The sequence below is a fragment of the Ostrinia nubilalis genome, chromosome 16 (genome assembly GCF_963855985.1).
Source record: "Ostrinia nubilalis chromosome 16, ilOstNubi1.1, whole genome shotgun sequence".
NCBI classification, from domain to species: domain Eukaryota; kingdom Metazoa; phylum Arthropoda; class Insecta; order Lepidoptera; family Crambidae; genus Ostrinia; species Ostrinia nubilalis.
In genome coordinates this window covers 5,872,750-5,888,159 of record NC_087103.1, presented here as the reverse complement: position 1 = coordinate 5,888,159, position 15,410 = coordinate 5,872,750, and the positions used below count along the sequence as shown (strand labels likewise).

Sequence of the window (15,410 nt, the reverse complement as noted above, 5' to 3'; positions counted from 1 at the left end):
CACCTTGGAATTAATTCACATTTCGATGTGAGCGATGCCCGAGAACGATCATCGTGTAATAAAGATTACGAAACGTGTATGATGGCCACGTCAAGATGAACGGAAATATCTTTCGATACCATTCCGATAATATTGAATTTGGCTGCGATTTCGTAAAAATATTAAAAACAACAAACATTTACTTACAGTTAATGATGGTCTATTTACGAATGAAATGAACCAGAATACTGTTTGATCGCAATCAATCAAAATGTTATCAATAAAACCAAATAACGCAACGTTAGATAACACACGCCAGTAGTGTATTGTTTGAAATTATTATAGCGTTTCGTAATTATACGGGCGTTTTTAAAGGCGTATATTAAGTAATTATGAATGGTAGTATAGTTTGCTTATAAATTAGAAGTATAATTACTTTGATATCCGTAACTTTTCTAATCGTACTTATGATTAACTAAGACGAAGGTCGACACGGAGATACCAGTCTACATCGTAGATATTTAAGTTGTTGAACTACGTTATCTACTTTCACGCGCGCTGTGCACGGGAGTTTACCGTAAAGTTCGGCCATGGTCGAAATCAGTCAAATGCACCATCTTTATCCACTCTCTCGGTGTACACTGTAAAACCTCCATAAGTCAAAAGCTTAATCCAATAGCTCTATTATTATTGGTTTTTGGGCCTTTATTTGCGCCAACTCGACCAGGTTTGATCTATTGTGGCAGCCCTTGTCTTTAAAGGCAATAGCTCTAAGGGTGTTTTAATATCGTGCGGATTTCATCATGCGTGACACCCGTAAGTGTCCTTTTCGTACATGTATGTATTTATTGTAATCCGTAGAATAGGCACGCGGGACAATAAATACTCGTATGAAAAGCTTATACAATCCCGCGTCCGTGATGAAATCTGCACGATATTAAAATCACCCCTAAAGTATCCGCACACCGTTGATTTTTAGTTGGCCGATAGTTGTGCCCGATTTTAAATTGTATGAAGAATCGGCCAAATCGAATCGGCGTAGTGTGCGCACTCCCATATACATGCCCATACTGATCAACTGCCCGACTAAACTATCGGCCGACGAAAAATCAACGGTGTGCGGCTACTCTAAATACGTACGCTGACTGTCATCCTGATAAAGCGACGCCTGGTGCCAAAGTTGTAAGATCTTTCCGCCGGTCAGAAGCCTAGTTCCCTCGAGATTCCATGACAGCGCGGTGATGGGCCCATCCGCCACAAGCTTGCCAGTCTGCACCCAACGGTACTCCAGGCCCTGCCAATCAGTAACAACCGTATTCACAAACGATACTTGATTACGTGAAGCAGCAACGCTATGCGAAGTCGAAAGCACAGCGTTGAATAGAGTAGGCTAGTTTCCTAAAAAAATTTTTTTAGTCCGTCAATTTTAATATAAAAAAAAATTGGACACGTATATTTTGAATTGTCAATCAAACAAATAATTACAAAGTTATAGTGCGTTGAAGTTTCGCGCGACGTCAGAAAGTGCTGCACTTTTACGCACTCACTGACGTCACGGGCCTTTTCTTTAGAACTTTGGCACGTTTTATCTCTTTACATTTTCATTAGTTTTAAAAAGTGAAAAATACGTGTCGAGTAGTTTTTGATAGGCTAACTGACGGACTAATTAAAACTCTTGCTTTTTTACCCAGGAAACATCCCTGTTCTATTGTTGGTTCGTGTGTGTCACTCCACCACTCAAGTATTGTCAAAGAATTTAAAGTTTTTGGGACCCTGTGCGTCCACGCGGACTGTGAGACCTCATAGTAATGTTTGTGAATACGGGTGTAAGTCACATGACGCAAGGAATTGAATAATAAACGTAAGGATACGCGTAGAGCTCACTTTTGTCCAGCAGAAATTGATCAATTGAAGTGACAGATTCGCGCCCGCAATGATTATGCGGCACTATTATAAAGTGGTTTAGGTAACAACTAGATAATACTGCACCGGGAGGATACACATTATTATTATTAATAGTCTGCCTGCAATCAAATAGATTGCTACATTGCTACAACAGTAGAAAATAATTAAAACATCCTAGGTGTGTGTGTGAAAAATATGAACAAAATGATAGTGCATTGCATTATTTTATTCATGCATTCAAAAGTCAAATCTCAATTTCTCAAATACGAAAAAGTATGGTTGTTATGTCCCACCTAAAATGATGAACCGATTTTGATAGACCTTAGAAAAAGACCTAATAATAACTTTGTCATCAAATTTTATGTAGAAATATCAATTTATCACATCATTCTAATTAGGCCATAACTAATGACGCAAGTGAGGGTCGTTACGATGCATTGTCTCTTTAAGAGCTATTCATTACTGCGTGACAGATTGAGATATATGCATATCATTGAGAAATAGCATTTGTAAGCTAAAGGAAATTTTCATATTTTACATAAAATTTTTGAACCACTTCTAATCAGGACTGAATACAAAATTAAAACTAAATTACCCAGTCATTAAATACCATCCAATGGCCTAGTATTTCAAATATAAGCAGGCAAAAGTATTGTAACAAAATCAACAATTCCAATTAAATGCTTCAAACTATACTAATTGACTCCTATCAACTTTGTTGGAGGTAATTTAGCATTGTGTATTTATACACACTGTTTTAATATTTATGTAATCTACTTTACATTCTACACTAACAATAATGACTAACAGAAAAACTCTGGGAGAGTACCAGACACCAAAAATAATTACATAATGCATCAAACAACACTTTATAATATAATGTTTTTCTTTCATGAAAGAGTTCATTGAAATTTTCAAGTCAGACAATTCATATAGTAGTAAAAGAAATGGTAATACCAGGGAGAGTAAAATTTCAGCATAATTTTGCTCAGCTGAATATTTTAGTGTTGTAAACACCACATTAAAATTTGTAATTATGCCTGTAATATAGTAACTTATCAGCAATCAATTATCTGCAAAGGCGTAATCTCTGTGCTATCTTATTCACTTAAATATTGTTATCTTTCTTTATAGACATAAATAATAATTTAATATCTTCACATTTGAGTGATTCTATAGTTTTGTTCAAAAGAATAATCACTTACGAATTCATTAAAAAAACCAGCTCTTTCCAGAGGTACAATCACATGTAGTGTAATAAAAATTGTTATTCAATCAAGAAAAGTGCTTAAATTGAATTACATAACACAAAATAAATACTTACATGAGTGGTAGCAGCAGAATGGATGAGTGGTGTGGGTTCAAATATGCACACTTCAGCTCCGTAGGCCGCAGCTATCTTCCCCGTGTCCGTGCTGCAGTCCAAAGAGCCAATGCGCACATAGCCATGGATAGCTCCAGGGATAATTTGAACTCTTTCAAAGTTTGAGGCCAATATCACTATGTTACATCCTGCTGCGTAAGCCTAAAATTATCAAAATTTAGTCTAATTTATAGTACCAATGTTTCTGTAAAAATAGGTTCTAGCATTTATTATATCAAATTACTTTCACTGAACAAATGCTGTAACTTTCAACATAGGAATGCCAGTCACCTCAATAATATTATTTCAATTCAAGGGTAATGTTAATTTTCTTTGGTAAAAGTACTAATGAAACAAAACAGAAGATAATAAATGTAAAGGGAAACAATGGTCCATAAAAACTATTCAAGATAAACAAAGGCTTGTTATGATATTGTTATTTAAATAACTTTAAAGGTGTGAGCAAAGCAAATCAGTGTCCAAGGAAACTGATCTTTAATACTGTGTAGCTAATGCAATGAAATAAGGTTGAATGAATAGACAAACAGCTAGAGATAATAGTGACCAAACGAAAATTGTTCTCTGCTTATCAAAGTAGGCTAAATTAGATTTTCCTGTCAGCAGTAATTAGGCATTTAACTTTCGTGGTCACGAGACTTAGCTATCAAAATCCATTGAACTCTTGACAGGTGTACTTACCGTGAAAGGTATTCCCTCCACAGAACCCACAGCAAAACATTGATCTCCTGAATTACAGGCACCACTCAGTACTTGGTGGCAATTCATAGTGAACTATAAAACAAAATTTTCCTCACTGTTTTCTTCCAGAACAACAAAACGTCACTAACACAAGTTTATTGAAGTTACACATAATGAATAAAAGAAATAAAAATACTAAACATTCCAAGAATTATACTATTTCTTCACAAAATAATCACGAATAAATCTGCATGACACCACACATCGAACGTGAGAAAATGACGTAGAGCGAGAAAGAGAAACAAAATGTTACAGGTACGTTCAAAAACTTGAATAAGATATCAGTCATATTTTATTTGTTTTAGTATTTATAAATTAAACCAAACAAAAAAAAAAAACCTTCATAAAATATTAACTCAATCAAAGTAATTATTTACAAATTATCAATCAACTGGAAATCCAAGCAAGATAAATTAATTTTATACAGCATACACTTCAGTATTAGGCGTGTGTATATTTGGTATCAGAACGTACTTTAAATGTTGCCCAATCTTGAATAAAATTACCTATATATTAATAAAGAGTCTTCACAAAATTTTTATTTTATTTTATAATACATGATTTAAAGCCTTTTAAAGCACCCACTTTAAAAGAAATGTTAATAGGTAAATTACATGACGATTCAACAGTACTCATCATTCCTTTAATATTTATCTAATAACTAAATAACTTAAAGGTGAGGTGATCTATCAACAACGCACAGCCCAAACCACTGGACGGATCTGGCTTAAATTTGGCATGCAGGTAGATGTTATGACGTAGGCATCCGCTAAGAAAGGATTTTACGAAACTCCACTCCTAAGGGGGTTAAACGGGATCCACGCGTACGAACTACGAAGTCGCGGGCGGCCGCTAGTTATCTTATCATAATAAAGCTAATAACGTAATGTAGGTATTAAACTTTCAAATTATGAGATGAGATATAATTTGGCATAATGAGTTTAGAATGTTTCTTGCATAATATTACTTTTCCTTGATGCCCATAACATAATGTTTTGATTTATAGTGTAAAATAGGTTAAGTTATTTAGTTTTATAAATACATAAATGATTTCATATTAATCACATTTACCAAATCATGAGGTAATTATTCATAATAACCGGCGATTATTCATAATTTTCACATTTATCACATTTACCGTAACATACACAACAATATTATTATGTCACTCACTGTTAGTTAAGTATGTGAAAAATCTCTGTTCAGCAGATTTTTGTAAAAGAGTAACAAACATTAAATATATTTTTTGTTGATTTGAGGTTAAATATTATGTAAATAACCGATTTCATTCATTTAGTTTATACAGTGTGTCCGGGCATGTAGTGATCAAACTTTATGGGCCAAATCTAGGGACAATTTTATCGATAAAAATACTTCAAATTTGGGGCTTGACCCATTTATCGCAAAATTACAAGGATTTAAGTTTTTAATTTTTAGTTTTCACCTCTTCCTTCAAAAACAAGTGAAAGCGTGGGTAGCTTAACATTAATAAGCAAATATTTTATATCATGCGATAGCCAATAAAATTATCTATTAGCAAAAGTAGAAAACAGATACAAGTTTCATACATTTTAAGGGAGTAAGAATGGATTTAATTAGAAAAAAACATGACTTTTTTCACTTCTTTTTCAGTTATTTTCCAACACAAGAAAAACCGGGTCGTTAAGGTATGTTTTATTTGCATTGTATTATTAGTATTTGAGCTATTCTACAAAACGAACGTAAATTTATTAGTATACGTCTATTAGTTTCGACGTAATTGTTGAACAAAGATACCCCTTCCCAGCGGTTTCCATAGTAATCGGAATAGGTTGTGTGATTCTTTCAGGCAGTGCATTTTCGCATGTCGCGTGCGCTATGGAAACCGCTGGGAAGGGGTATCTTTGTTCAACAATTACGTCGAAACTAATAAACGTAGACTAATAAATTTACATTCGTTTTGTAGAATAGCTCAAATACTAATAATACAATGCAAATAAAACATACCTTAACGACCTGGTTTTTCTTGTGTTGGAAAACAACTAAAAAAGAAGTGAAAAAAGTCATGTTTTTTTCTAATTAAATCCATTCTCACTCCCTTAAAATGTATGAAACTTGTATCTGTTTTCTACTTCTGCTAATAGATAATTTTATTGGCTATCGCATGATATAAAATTTTTGCTTATTAGTGTTAAGCTACCCACGCTTTCACTTGTTTTTGAAGGAAGAGGTGAAAACTAAAAATTAAAAACTTAAATCCTCGTAATTTTGCGAGAAATGGGTCAAGCCCCAAATTTGAAGTATTTTCATCGATAAAATTGTCCATAGATTACGCTCTTATAGTTTGATCACTACAAACCCGGACACACTGTATTAATTAATACATAAATAAATATCATAGAATACTAATACTCCAAAAGTATCGGTAGCAGCGCTATTAATAAGTAAGTACCATAATAGAGGTTACTCTTTTGGCACAGAGTGGTCACCCTTTTCAGGCATAGAACGTAAATTTGAGCGTTCGTCTGAGACAGCTGTCAAGATTGTAGTTGCAATAATTTATTTTTTCGTCAGTTTTATCACTTGTGAGTGAACAAAATCAACTGTATGCTACTTTAAGCAGAGTCAACTATTTATAAAGAGTCAACTATTATAAGAAATTTTTACATTTTCAGTTTACGTTCTTTCGTTGTACGTAAGCAGCCAACCAACGGACGGGACGACCAGCGTGACCACTTTTAGTAGATTTCTACTTTTTTGGTAGATTTGAGGCAAAGAGAACGATGATTTAGTAGTGCGAAATCGTTTAGTAGATTTTGGTAGATAATTGGTATTTTTAGAACATTGTAATAAATGGTAGTCCAAAATTAAATTGTAACCGAGCCGAGAATCCAGGCCAGAAAAAAAGAACTTTAGGGTCTGTTTATGGTCACTTTATGAAGGCGAACTAACTTTACAGTACAATTCAATGCACACAAATGTTGCCACATATTGGCTAGTGTTGTTAATATCGACATAAAAAAATTCAAACGTTCAAGCCAAGGGTTTATTTTTAAGAAGTACTTTTATTTATCAATGAAATTAAACTTAAAACTTGTATTATTAAATAGTACTAATTTTAAAAGTGTTATAATTATATATATATGTTACGGTCAAAGTGATAAATGTGAAAATTATGAATAATCGCCGGTTATCATGAATCACCGCATGATTTGGTAGATGTGATTAATATGAGGTCATTTATGTGTGTATAAAACTAAATAGACGGCTTAGGGGTGGCCCAAGGCCCACCCCCGCCGCACCTTAACCTATTTTTCACTTTAAATCAAAACATTATGTTATAGGCATCATGGAAAAGTAATATTATGCAAGAAACATTAAAAACTCTTCCCGCGACCTTTACCAGATCGTCGGTCCACCTAGTAGGAGGCCTGCCCACGCTACGTCTTCCAGCCCGTGGACGCCACTCGAGAACTTTCCTGCCCCAACGGCCATCGTCTCTACAAGCTATGTGCCCCGCCCACTGGATGCGGGCAGCGCAGGACCGTTCATTGTGGAAAACCTTGGGGGAGGCCTTTGTCCAGCAGTGGACGTCATTTGGCTGAAACGAATTAAAAACTCATTATGCCAAATTATATTAATATATGATATCAAAACGTTCAAAAGTTTGGCTGTACACGAGCACGTACACAAAATGTTGTTCTCTTTTATGAAATTTGTTAGTACTAAGGTTGAATTATTAAATAATCACTGTTAAATGTGATTAATTTATCACTTTTACCGCGACTGTCGGTAATTATTCATAATAACCGGTTATTATTAATAATTTTTAATTTATCACATTAACCGTAACATCTATACTAATATTATAAAGAGCGCTGGAAATTGCACAAATTTTAAACCTGAAGCATCCATGCTACAAGTAATGAAAAATGACAAAAAATTATATTAAAATGTTAAAAAAGACTATAATGATGATGATAAATAAATAAAAATACTATATTTTGTTCAAATTATATGTTTTATTTTATGTGGTAGAATTTAAGTCGAATTTTAAATAGGTCTTGGTAGATTTTGGTAGATTTGAGCATCGTTTTTGGTAGATTATCTGATGAAAAAGTGGTCACACTGGGGACGACGTTCATGTCATGTCATAGAACAAGTTGTTTTTGTGTGTATTGATTGATCTCATTTATGAATCAAATGAAATTCGGAAAATTATTGCTCTAAAACAATAATTTCGGAGTGCTTCGCGTTGACTAAAAATTCGTCTCTGTGTTGAGCAGGAGTTACCACAATCTGAAGGTAAGTAATTTTGATTTTTACTATCATAGGATACTTTCTGGTTATACAACAAGAATGTAGTGAAAATTAATAGGAAATTCATTAAATTATACTGAGCCTATGGTTATGAACCTCTCAGATGACTACACTGTTCACTTCTGTCTTGTAAAACTGTGGTTGAGTTATAATTTTCAGAGTGAGGGAAACCTACATTGTGGATTTCTATGTGTAATAGATTTTCTTTGAACTACTAATGATATACCCTATATAATATAGGGTAGGTATAGGGTATATAATTATCAGGGTAGGACCTCTGACTGTAGTTTTAAATGAGATGGAAGGTTTTTCATAAAGAAAAGACTGAAAAAGTTATTATCTTATTATCCTGATAACTTAAGATTGTAGGTACCTATTTCATGTTACTTAAAGACTAAAAAAAAGATTAAAACTAAAATTTTTATTTGCAGTTTGTTTTGTGTAAAATACCAATTTTATTCTGGCTTCTGTTTAAAATCCTGAAGGCTAAAATTTGTGATCGGCACTAGCATAGCGATTGAAATATTAAAAATCATATTTATATGTATACAAGCTCTAACATAGGTAAAATGTGTACCTACAAAATATCGATTAACATAGCAATTGTAAATATTTTACTACTTCTAAACCAAAAATTCCTATCTGACAATAAGCTATTCCAACCCCATGTGGTCTGATAATAAATAATCACAGCCATTTTCATTCTCATAATAACAATAATAATGCAACATAGCATATTTACTAAGAACTTAATATAATCCTCTTTACAAAAAACTGTAATATGATATCATTGATTGATATCCTCTTTGTTACAATTTTCTTATCTGAATTTTAATGCTAAAATAAACAAATACAATTTTTATCATCATTTTGTGTTATGAAGTTACACAGTATCAATTCACTTTGATAAAACCATAATCACTAGCCTTCACTACATTTCAGAGTTATGTTCATGATCATGAATTAAGTTTTATTTTTGGACAAACACTTGTAGTCCTAATTGAAGCTAATAACTTCTACATAAATGAGCCATATGGTGTTTGAAGCTACTGACAAATGTGCAGACAATTTTAGACTCTCTTGCACTATGTTCAATGTTCAAGATTTGTTACAGCCTTTTGTATTTTGACCTGTTCACATTTGCTTCTGATGTCATAGATCATTTTCGTTGATTACAATCTGTAATGGTAAAGGAACTTTTTGGACTATGTTTTTTTAAGTGTTACAGAACAACACTAATTAGTTCAGGATTTGCAGAGTTAGCATAAAATGATAAATTCTAGAATACTTTGACTATGAATCACATTATCTTGTTTATCTATATTATCCTTTCCTTAGATTATGGTATGTATTTGTAAGCTTACCTATAATAGGCATGAGAATGAAACATAAGTGATCTAATTTGTTACTATGCAGGTACCATTAATATTTTTTTTACCCATTTTACTTTTGTTCAACATATGTATTGTGCTCTGGACTTCAAGTAATATAAGTTTAATTAGGAGTCTTGGATAACATTCGTTGCGGTTGCTGGTTCGAATCCCGTGATACAGAAATAATTATTCGAGATAAATTACATTTATTGATCATCTAACGCAACGCATCAAGCGCACGCGCGCCGTATTTATCGACACAGAGCATGTTTATCGATTTTCAATTCTAAACATGTCATTTTCTAGGAAGCCGATTAAAAAAACGAGCCTATATTTTTTTTTGTATTAGCAGAAAAACGTAGCCTTTATCACTGTGACATTCGCGTCCTTGGGTTGTTATTTTAATAAAATAATAAATAAGGTCGACGCCCGACGTGTTGCGTCGTTTACTTTTATCTATCTTGTATAGGTATAGATTACAATAATTACAAGTTACTTACGATGACGAGGGAAAATTTGAACAATGAAAATGTATTTACCTAGCTGTATTTACCTACAGGATCTGCCATTTCGGTTCTACAATACGATTTTGTACAGTCGTAGTGTAACGCATCTCTTGGGAAATAGGTAACGTGTCGTCTACAAACCACCGAAATGCCGCATAGTTTCCCTTTATGAGTTCCTCTTGCCTGGGTCTATAAAACACGTTCTACTTTATTGTAGTCTCTTGTTTGATCAATTTTTAAAAAGATTCAAGCTATAACCCTTTTAATAGTTGTGTTTAAAACACACCAAACTACCCTCTGAATCAATAATCCACGTACTTAAATAGTATCAGCCTCCGTCCTCGTGGTCTGATGAATTTGTAAACCAATAGCTGCATTGAGTGCAGTGCGCTCGCTAGTCGCGACGTGGGGGTTCGTCTATTTATAGCAGTGCCCCCCCCCCCGGCTCTCAATTAGCACCCCGTGCACAGCTATGTTGGGCACATACTTTGGGAACTTTGTTATTAATAAGCAATGGTCGATTTCATTTCATAAATAATTTTAAAACTCTAAAAACTGTGAGCGAAACCGCGCGCGAAACTTTTTTGAAGTCTGGAATAGAGATGGGTTATACTAGGTAAATTTGATACTAGGTGCACCTATTCCTAGTATTTATTAATACTCGATCCAAATACCTATTCTACCTAGTACGTAGTAATTTAGCATACTTGACGCGACTAGTGCGGACTAATCCACGTAATATGACTTTAAAATACATTTTTTTTTTTAAAGGATACAACCGTAGTATGAATAATGCAATTTGAAATTGAATAATAATTCCTCCCTTCATACTTCAACAGGCTTAGGATGTCAACTTAAAAGTTGACGTATTTAAAAGATATCAATTTCATTAAAATATTTGCATATTTTTTCTTATTTACATGAATATGGTTTGACTACGTTTGTGTGCGTTTGCCTCGTCGCACTCAAATTTGTTTGGTCAGACAGAGACGGAGTGAATCTCTACGTTCGCACATAAGCTTAGCGAGAAATACTAGGTGCGCGTAATACACGACTACGGATTACGCAATAATAACCTCTATTACTTTGATGATAGGGTCGGAAATCGTGTAATTTATAAAATACTAGGTGGATCAAGTATTTAAAAAATTGGAATAGGTGCCGCCTAGTACTGTAAAATACCTAGTGTGTGGATCTGTTCTAGTAAATACGTCTCATCTCTAGTCTGGAAGAGATCGCTTCCTTACTGGGGATAAGACTACCTGAATGTTGCCATTTTAACTTTGTGTTTCATCTGATTATTAGTTTAGTGTGCTAGCTACTATAAAATAAAAGGTAATAGAATATTTGCAATTCGAACATTCGGTCTTTTGATTAACGATATTCAGATAGTCTAATAACCATGCAAATTATAACCGTCATAAATTTAGTTTTCGTTCATAAGAATGTGAGAATCCTATGGGTTGATGAACATATTAGAATTCATGTCGGCCAAAACACTTTCACAGAACATAAAATATAACCTTGGGCTTTTTGTTAACTTTCACTCGTCAAGGAATGTAAACACGCGAAATAAAGGTGTTTAATCCAGCTAGGTTACGTGTTCACCATTCTCACAAAAAAGGTAACATGCTAGCTAATCGCTGTTACACTTTTTCCAAAACGATATTTTATTTACTTCATAATTACTTACTAAACCAGTAAAACGCAAAACTGGTTTAACTAGTTTATATTTATGACGATGGGTTTCAGGGTTTCCCTATGTTGTTTTAAATACCTATGCGTTATCAGTCAGCTCAGAATAATCAGATAGGCTCGTATCAGTCAATTTACTTCGTCACCTAATAGGTAATTATTGGTAGGTATTGAGTAAATTATTACAAAACGACAAAGGTGACCGAGTTTTCTGCTTTGCTTCTTGTCAGCACTGGCGCATTTACTGTCCCAAAGCAGTGGTAATTTTTAGAACATACTTAAATGACTTATGACTTTTAGATAAAATCAAGTTCCTAATTAAATGAAGTTCTTAATCTGAGTCCAGTTTATATTTCCCGAAACTAAAGAAATTGGATAACTACAAGTACTACTACAAATGTACTTACTCGTAATGTCAAAAGATTTTCCGACTCATAGTTAGTAGAAATGGGACTTATTCACAGCAGCACATCATGTTAAATCTTGAAAACACAAACAGCTTGCAAAACTTCGAAGCCATATCGCTGGAACTAATCATAACTTCTTCTATTTCCGGACCTCCCAGCGTATTCACCTGGATTCTCAGATAGGATATCTTTTCCTTATTATTGGTGTTTTTCTTCTATTCATTTATTTTTTTAAGATTTGCTTACGGCTTCATCCGGGCATTTATCAAATTATCCAAAGTTGTTTATAATTTTGTGAGGTTTACACTTCTTCGCGTTCTATTAGTAATCGTAGATCACAATTATGTAAAGGTAAATATTCTCTTATTTTTACTTCATGAAATTAACCAATACTTTCTTTACAAACTCAATGTATTCGCATTTCTAATGTTTCTTCAACAATAAGTATTTGTGTTTTCTAGATGCTATTTTTGAAGATATTAATGCTACGAACAGTGTCTTCAAACAATTTCTAAGGTTTCCAAGTGCCTAATGTGATTGGCTAATAATTCTTCTGCATCGTTCGTTTCATCCCACATATTGGAGCGGTGCCTCGTGGACATTGTGTAGGCGTTTGACGCCGCGCCCTCGGCTGAAAATGAGAAAGTTAAAGGTCAATTGGGACCTATCCTGGAACGCTCGTTTGAAAATTCCCGTAAAGTCACTAGAACTTTAACAACGTCTATTTTTGTACATCCTCGTGCTAATATTCACAGTAATAGCTAGTAACTTATTCTGTGATAGGTATGTTAGGATACAATTAAACTACAAAAATGTAGTCTTGTTAAAAATATTTCATACTAATATTATTAATGCGAAAGTAGCTGACTGTGTATTTCTGTTACCTTTTCACGAGGAATTAAGAGGTTATTTAAATAAACGATGCGATTATTTAAGACCATATTACTTAGGTACTTTTAAAGTAAAATAATAATGATTCTTCTGGATAATCTATGATATTAATTTTATTATAAGCCGAATTCGCTTCGACCTACTGTCCCCAGAGGTTGTTATATCATTTTACGTGAAAATTTTAAGATGATTGACTTAATTTTTAAGGGCCCGCTCAGCCACAAAAGAAAAAGGAACTTTTATACCTGGTTGTCTATCAATTTGTCTGTTAATACGACCCTTTTTCCTACGAACGACGAAGGTATAGCCGTTAAAATAAAGGTTATGTCGCCTATCTAGACCCTCGTTGGGTAATCATGAAATATGGCAAAAAGCAGGATTTCACCGCCCATGTAAATTAATATTTAAAAAGTCCTAACTGCTGATGATGGTACTTATATTATTTTACAAGAAGTAGAAGTGAGAATATAAATAATCTTTATTAGTGTTCTAAGCAAACTTCCCACAAACATCTTTAAATCATAATATAACACGATAAGTAACATTCATCACAATATACTGGAAGCAATCCCTATCTTTCAAGCCGATGAAGGTACCGCATTGCGGGGATTCGGAATTTTATCAAGATTTGTTTGTTGGCCAAGAAATAAAAGTAAATACATTTTTACTTCAATTGATTCATACTCAAAGTACCGTGTTCAAGAGCTGAAAAGAGCTTACGAGGCCGCAATCTAGAGTACCTACCTGAATTCTTACTGAAAAATGAAAAAAGCTGAGCGTCGCACTCAATAGTCTATGTTACATCAGAAGTGGTTTTGAGTTTTGGTTAAGATTATGAAATAAAATAAATATAATATTTTGGTTGCTAATAATATCTAATCAGATGTTGTGGCGACTAAAAGCTCTGAATTTTCCTTATGATTAAATTCGTTACCAAGTTGAATAATTTTACAACTATTTATTTATTTATACATTCGATATGAACCAATTTCAATTCAATTTGCCTCCAAGGTCGGCTTTTATTGGATAAAAATCCAGCAGTCATTATTTGGCGTTACGCCAAGGTGTTCCCGGTTACCGTAGAAAGACTTGATGGCTGTGAAAATATCCAACTATTAATTGGCGTCTAATGGCCGGGGCAAGGTTACCCGCTCCAGTTAACGCCTATTACACATTTCTAAAATTTCTTCGCGCACACCAAATGTTAAGAGCCATTTTACATTTTCGTGCGAATTTCTAAGATTTTGGAAGCATGAATTACTATCTTAAGCAACACCCAGAGATTATTTAATAACTGCGAAAGATAGGTCAATCCTTGGTGTTGACCATTAATGAAACGGATTTACTAAAACTCTTTTGCTTAATTCACAGTGCCCTATCTCCCACAACCATTTTACGGAAAAAATGCCGCAGACTCATTTTCAAAGTCCTGTATCTATTATTTATGCTCATATAATAAGCTTAAAAATATATAGTAATCATCGGACATATATTCTTGTAGTCCATTAATGAAATAGATTCTTGAATTTCATTACCATTATTGAGTAAAATCTAAAAATAATTTGGCAAATTTGAAGATTAACGTCACATTTTGATCGTGGTTTTTGGTTTAAAAACACAGCAGTAACTGCAACAAAAGTATCCCAAAATAAAGAATATTCATTGTAGAATTGATTTCTACAGTTATTGTTTAAATATTAGTAACCACTTTGTCAAAATATTGATGTGAATATCAGTATAAATTACAATACGCAAGCCGACATCGATTAGTATGGCGCGAGCGCCCGTCAAGGCAGGACCTGTGTCATTTTTCCCGCCGTGACGTTTACGTGCGTTCGTGTCGTGAAGCGGTGATTTGTACGGCGACCAAATGCATTTGATACTATGCCGAGAGGCTGTTTCGAGTCGGCCGGCCGAGCAGAAATTGAAATGATGAATTTTAATTTCTTTGACGGATCTGGGTGTAACTATGTATAATATGTAGGTACCATGTATTTAATTTAATAAATAAATTATAAAAAAGTATATCCATTATGCTAGCACCCTTAACACAAGCATATTGGTTGCCTACTTTTGGACTAGATGGCACTGTGAAATTGTCCAAAGATTTGTTTATTTATTTTTCCGCTTTGAGTTTTGTTTCGTGAAGAAGAAAAAGAAGCGTTTTGTTTCGAGAGGGAAGCTTTGTTGTTAAATCTATACTAATAAAAGAGGAAAGATTTAATTGTTTGTT

General features: G+C 33.7%; 2 protein-coding genes across 7 annotated transcripts in view; one reads left to right on the top strand and one right to left on the bottom strand.

Annotated features, from left to right (window-relative positions):
* The window catches only part of LOC135079292 (dmX-like protein 2), a 60,021-nt gene extending 55,798 nt beyond the window's left edge, over positions 1 to 4,223 (bottom strand). Inside the window, exons 1-3 of the mRNA XM_063973909.1 lie at positions 3,947 to 4,223; positions 3,209 to 3,409; positions 1,120 to 1,273 (exon numbers count right to left, since the gene is read on the bottom strand). Of these exons, the coding sequence (XP_063829979.1) occupies positions 1,120 to 1,273; positions 3,209 to 3,409; positions 3,947 to 4,033 (442 nt within the window). The 5' untranslated portion in view covers positions 4,034 to 4,223. The remainder of the gene's footprint in view (positions 1 to 1,119; positions 1,274 to 3,208; positions 3,410 to 3,946) is intronic.
* Positions 4,224 to 8,127: 3,904 nt separating this feature from the next.
* Positions 8,128 to 15,410, top strand: part of LOC135079294 (endophilin-A) — a 39,414-nt gene continuing 32,131 nt past the window's right edge. For all 6 annotated transcript variants that reach the window (XM_063973915.1, XM_063973914.1, XM_063973913.1 and 3 more), the window contains exon 1: positions 8,128 to 8,290. The gene's annotated coding sequence lies outside the window, so the exon portion shown is untranslated. The remainder of the gene's footprint in view (positions 8,291 to 15,410) is intronic.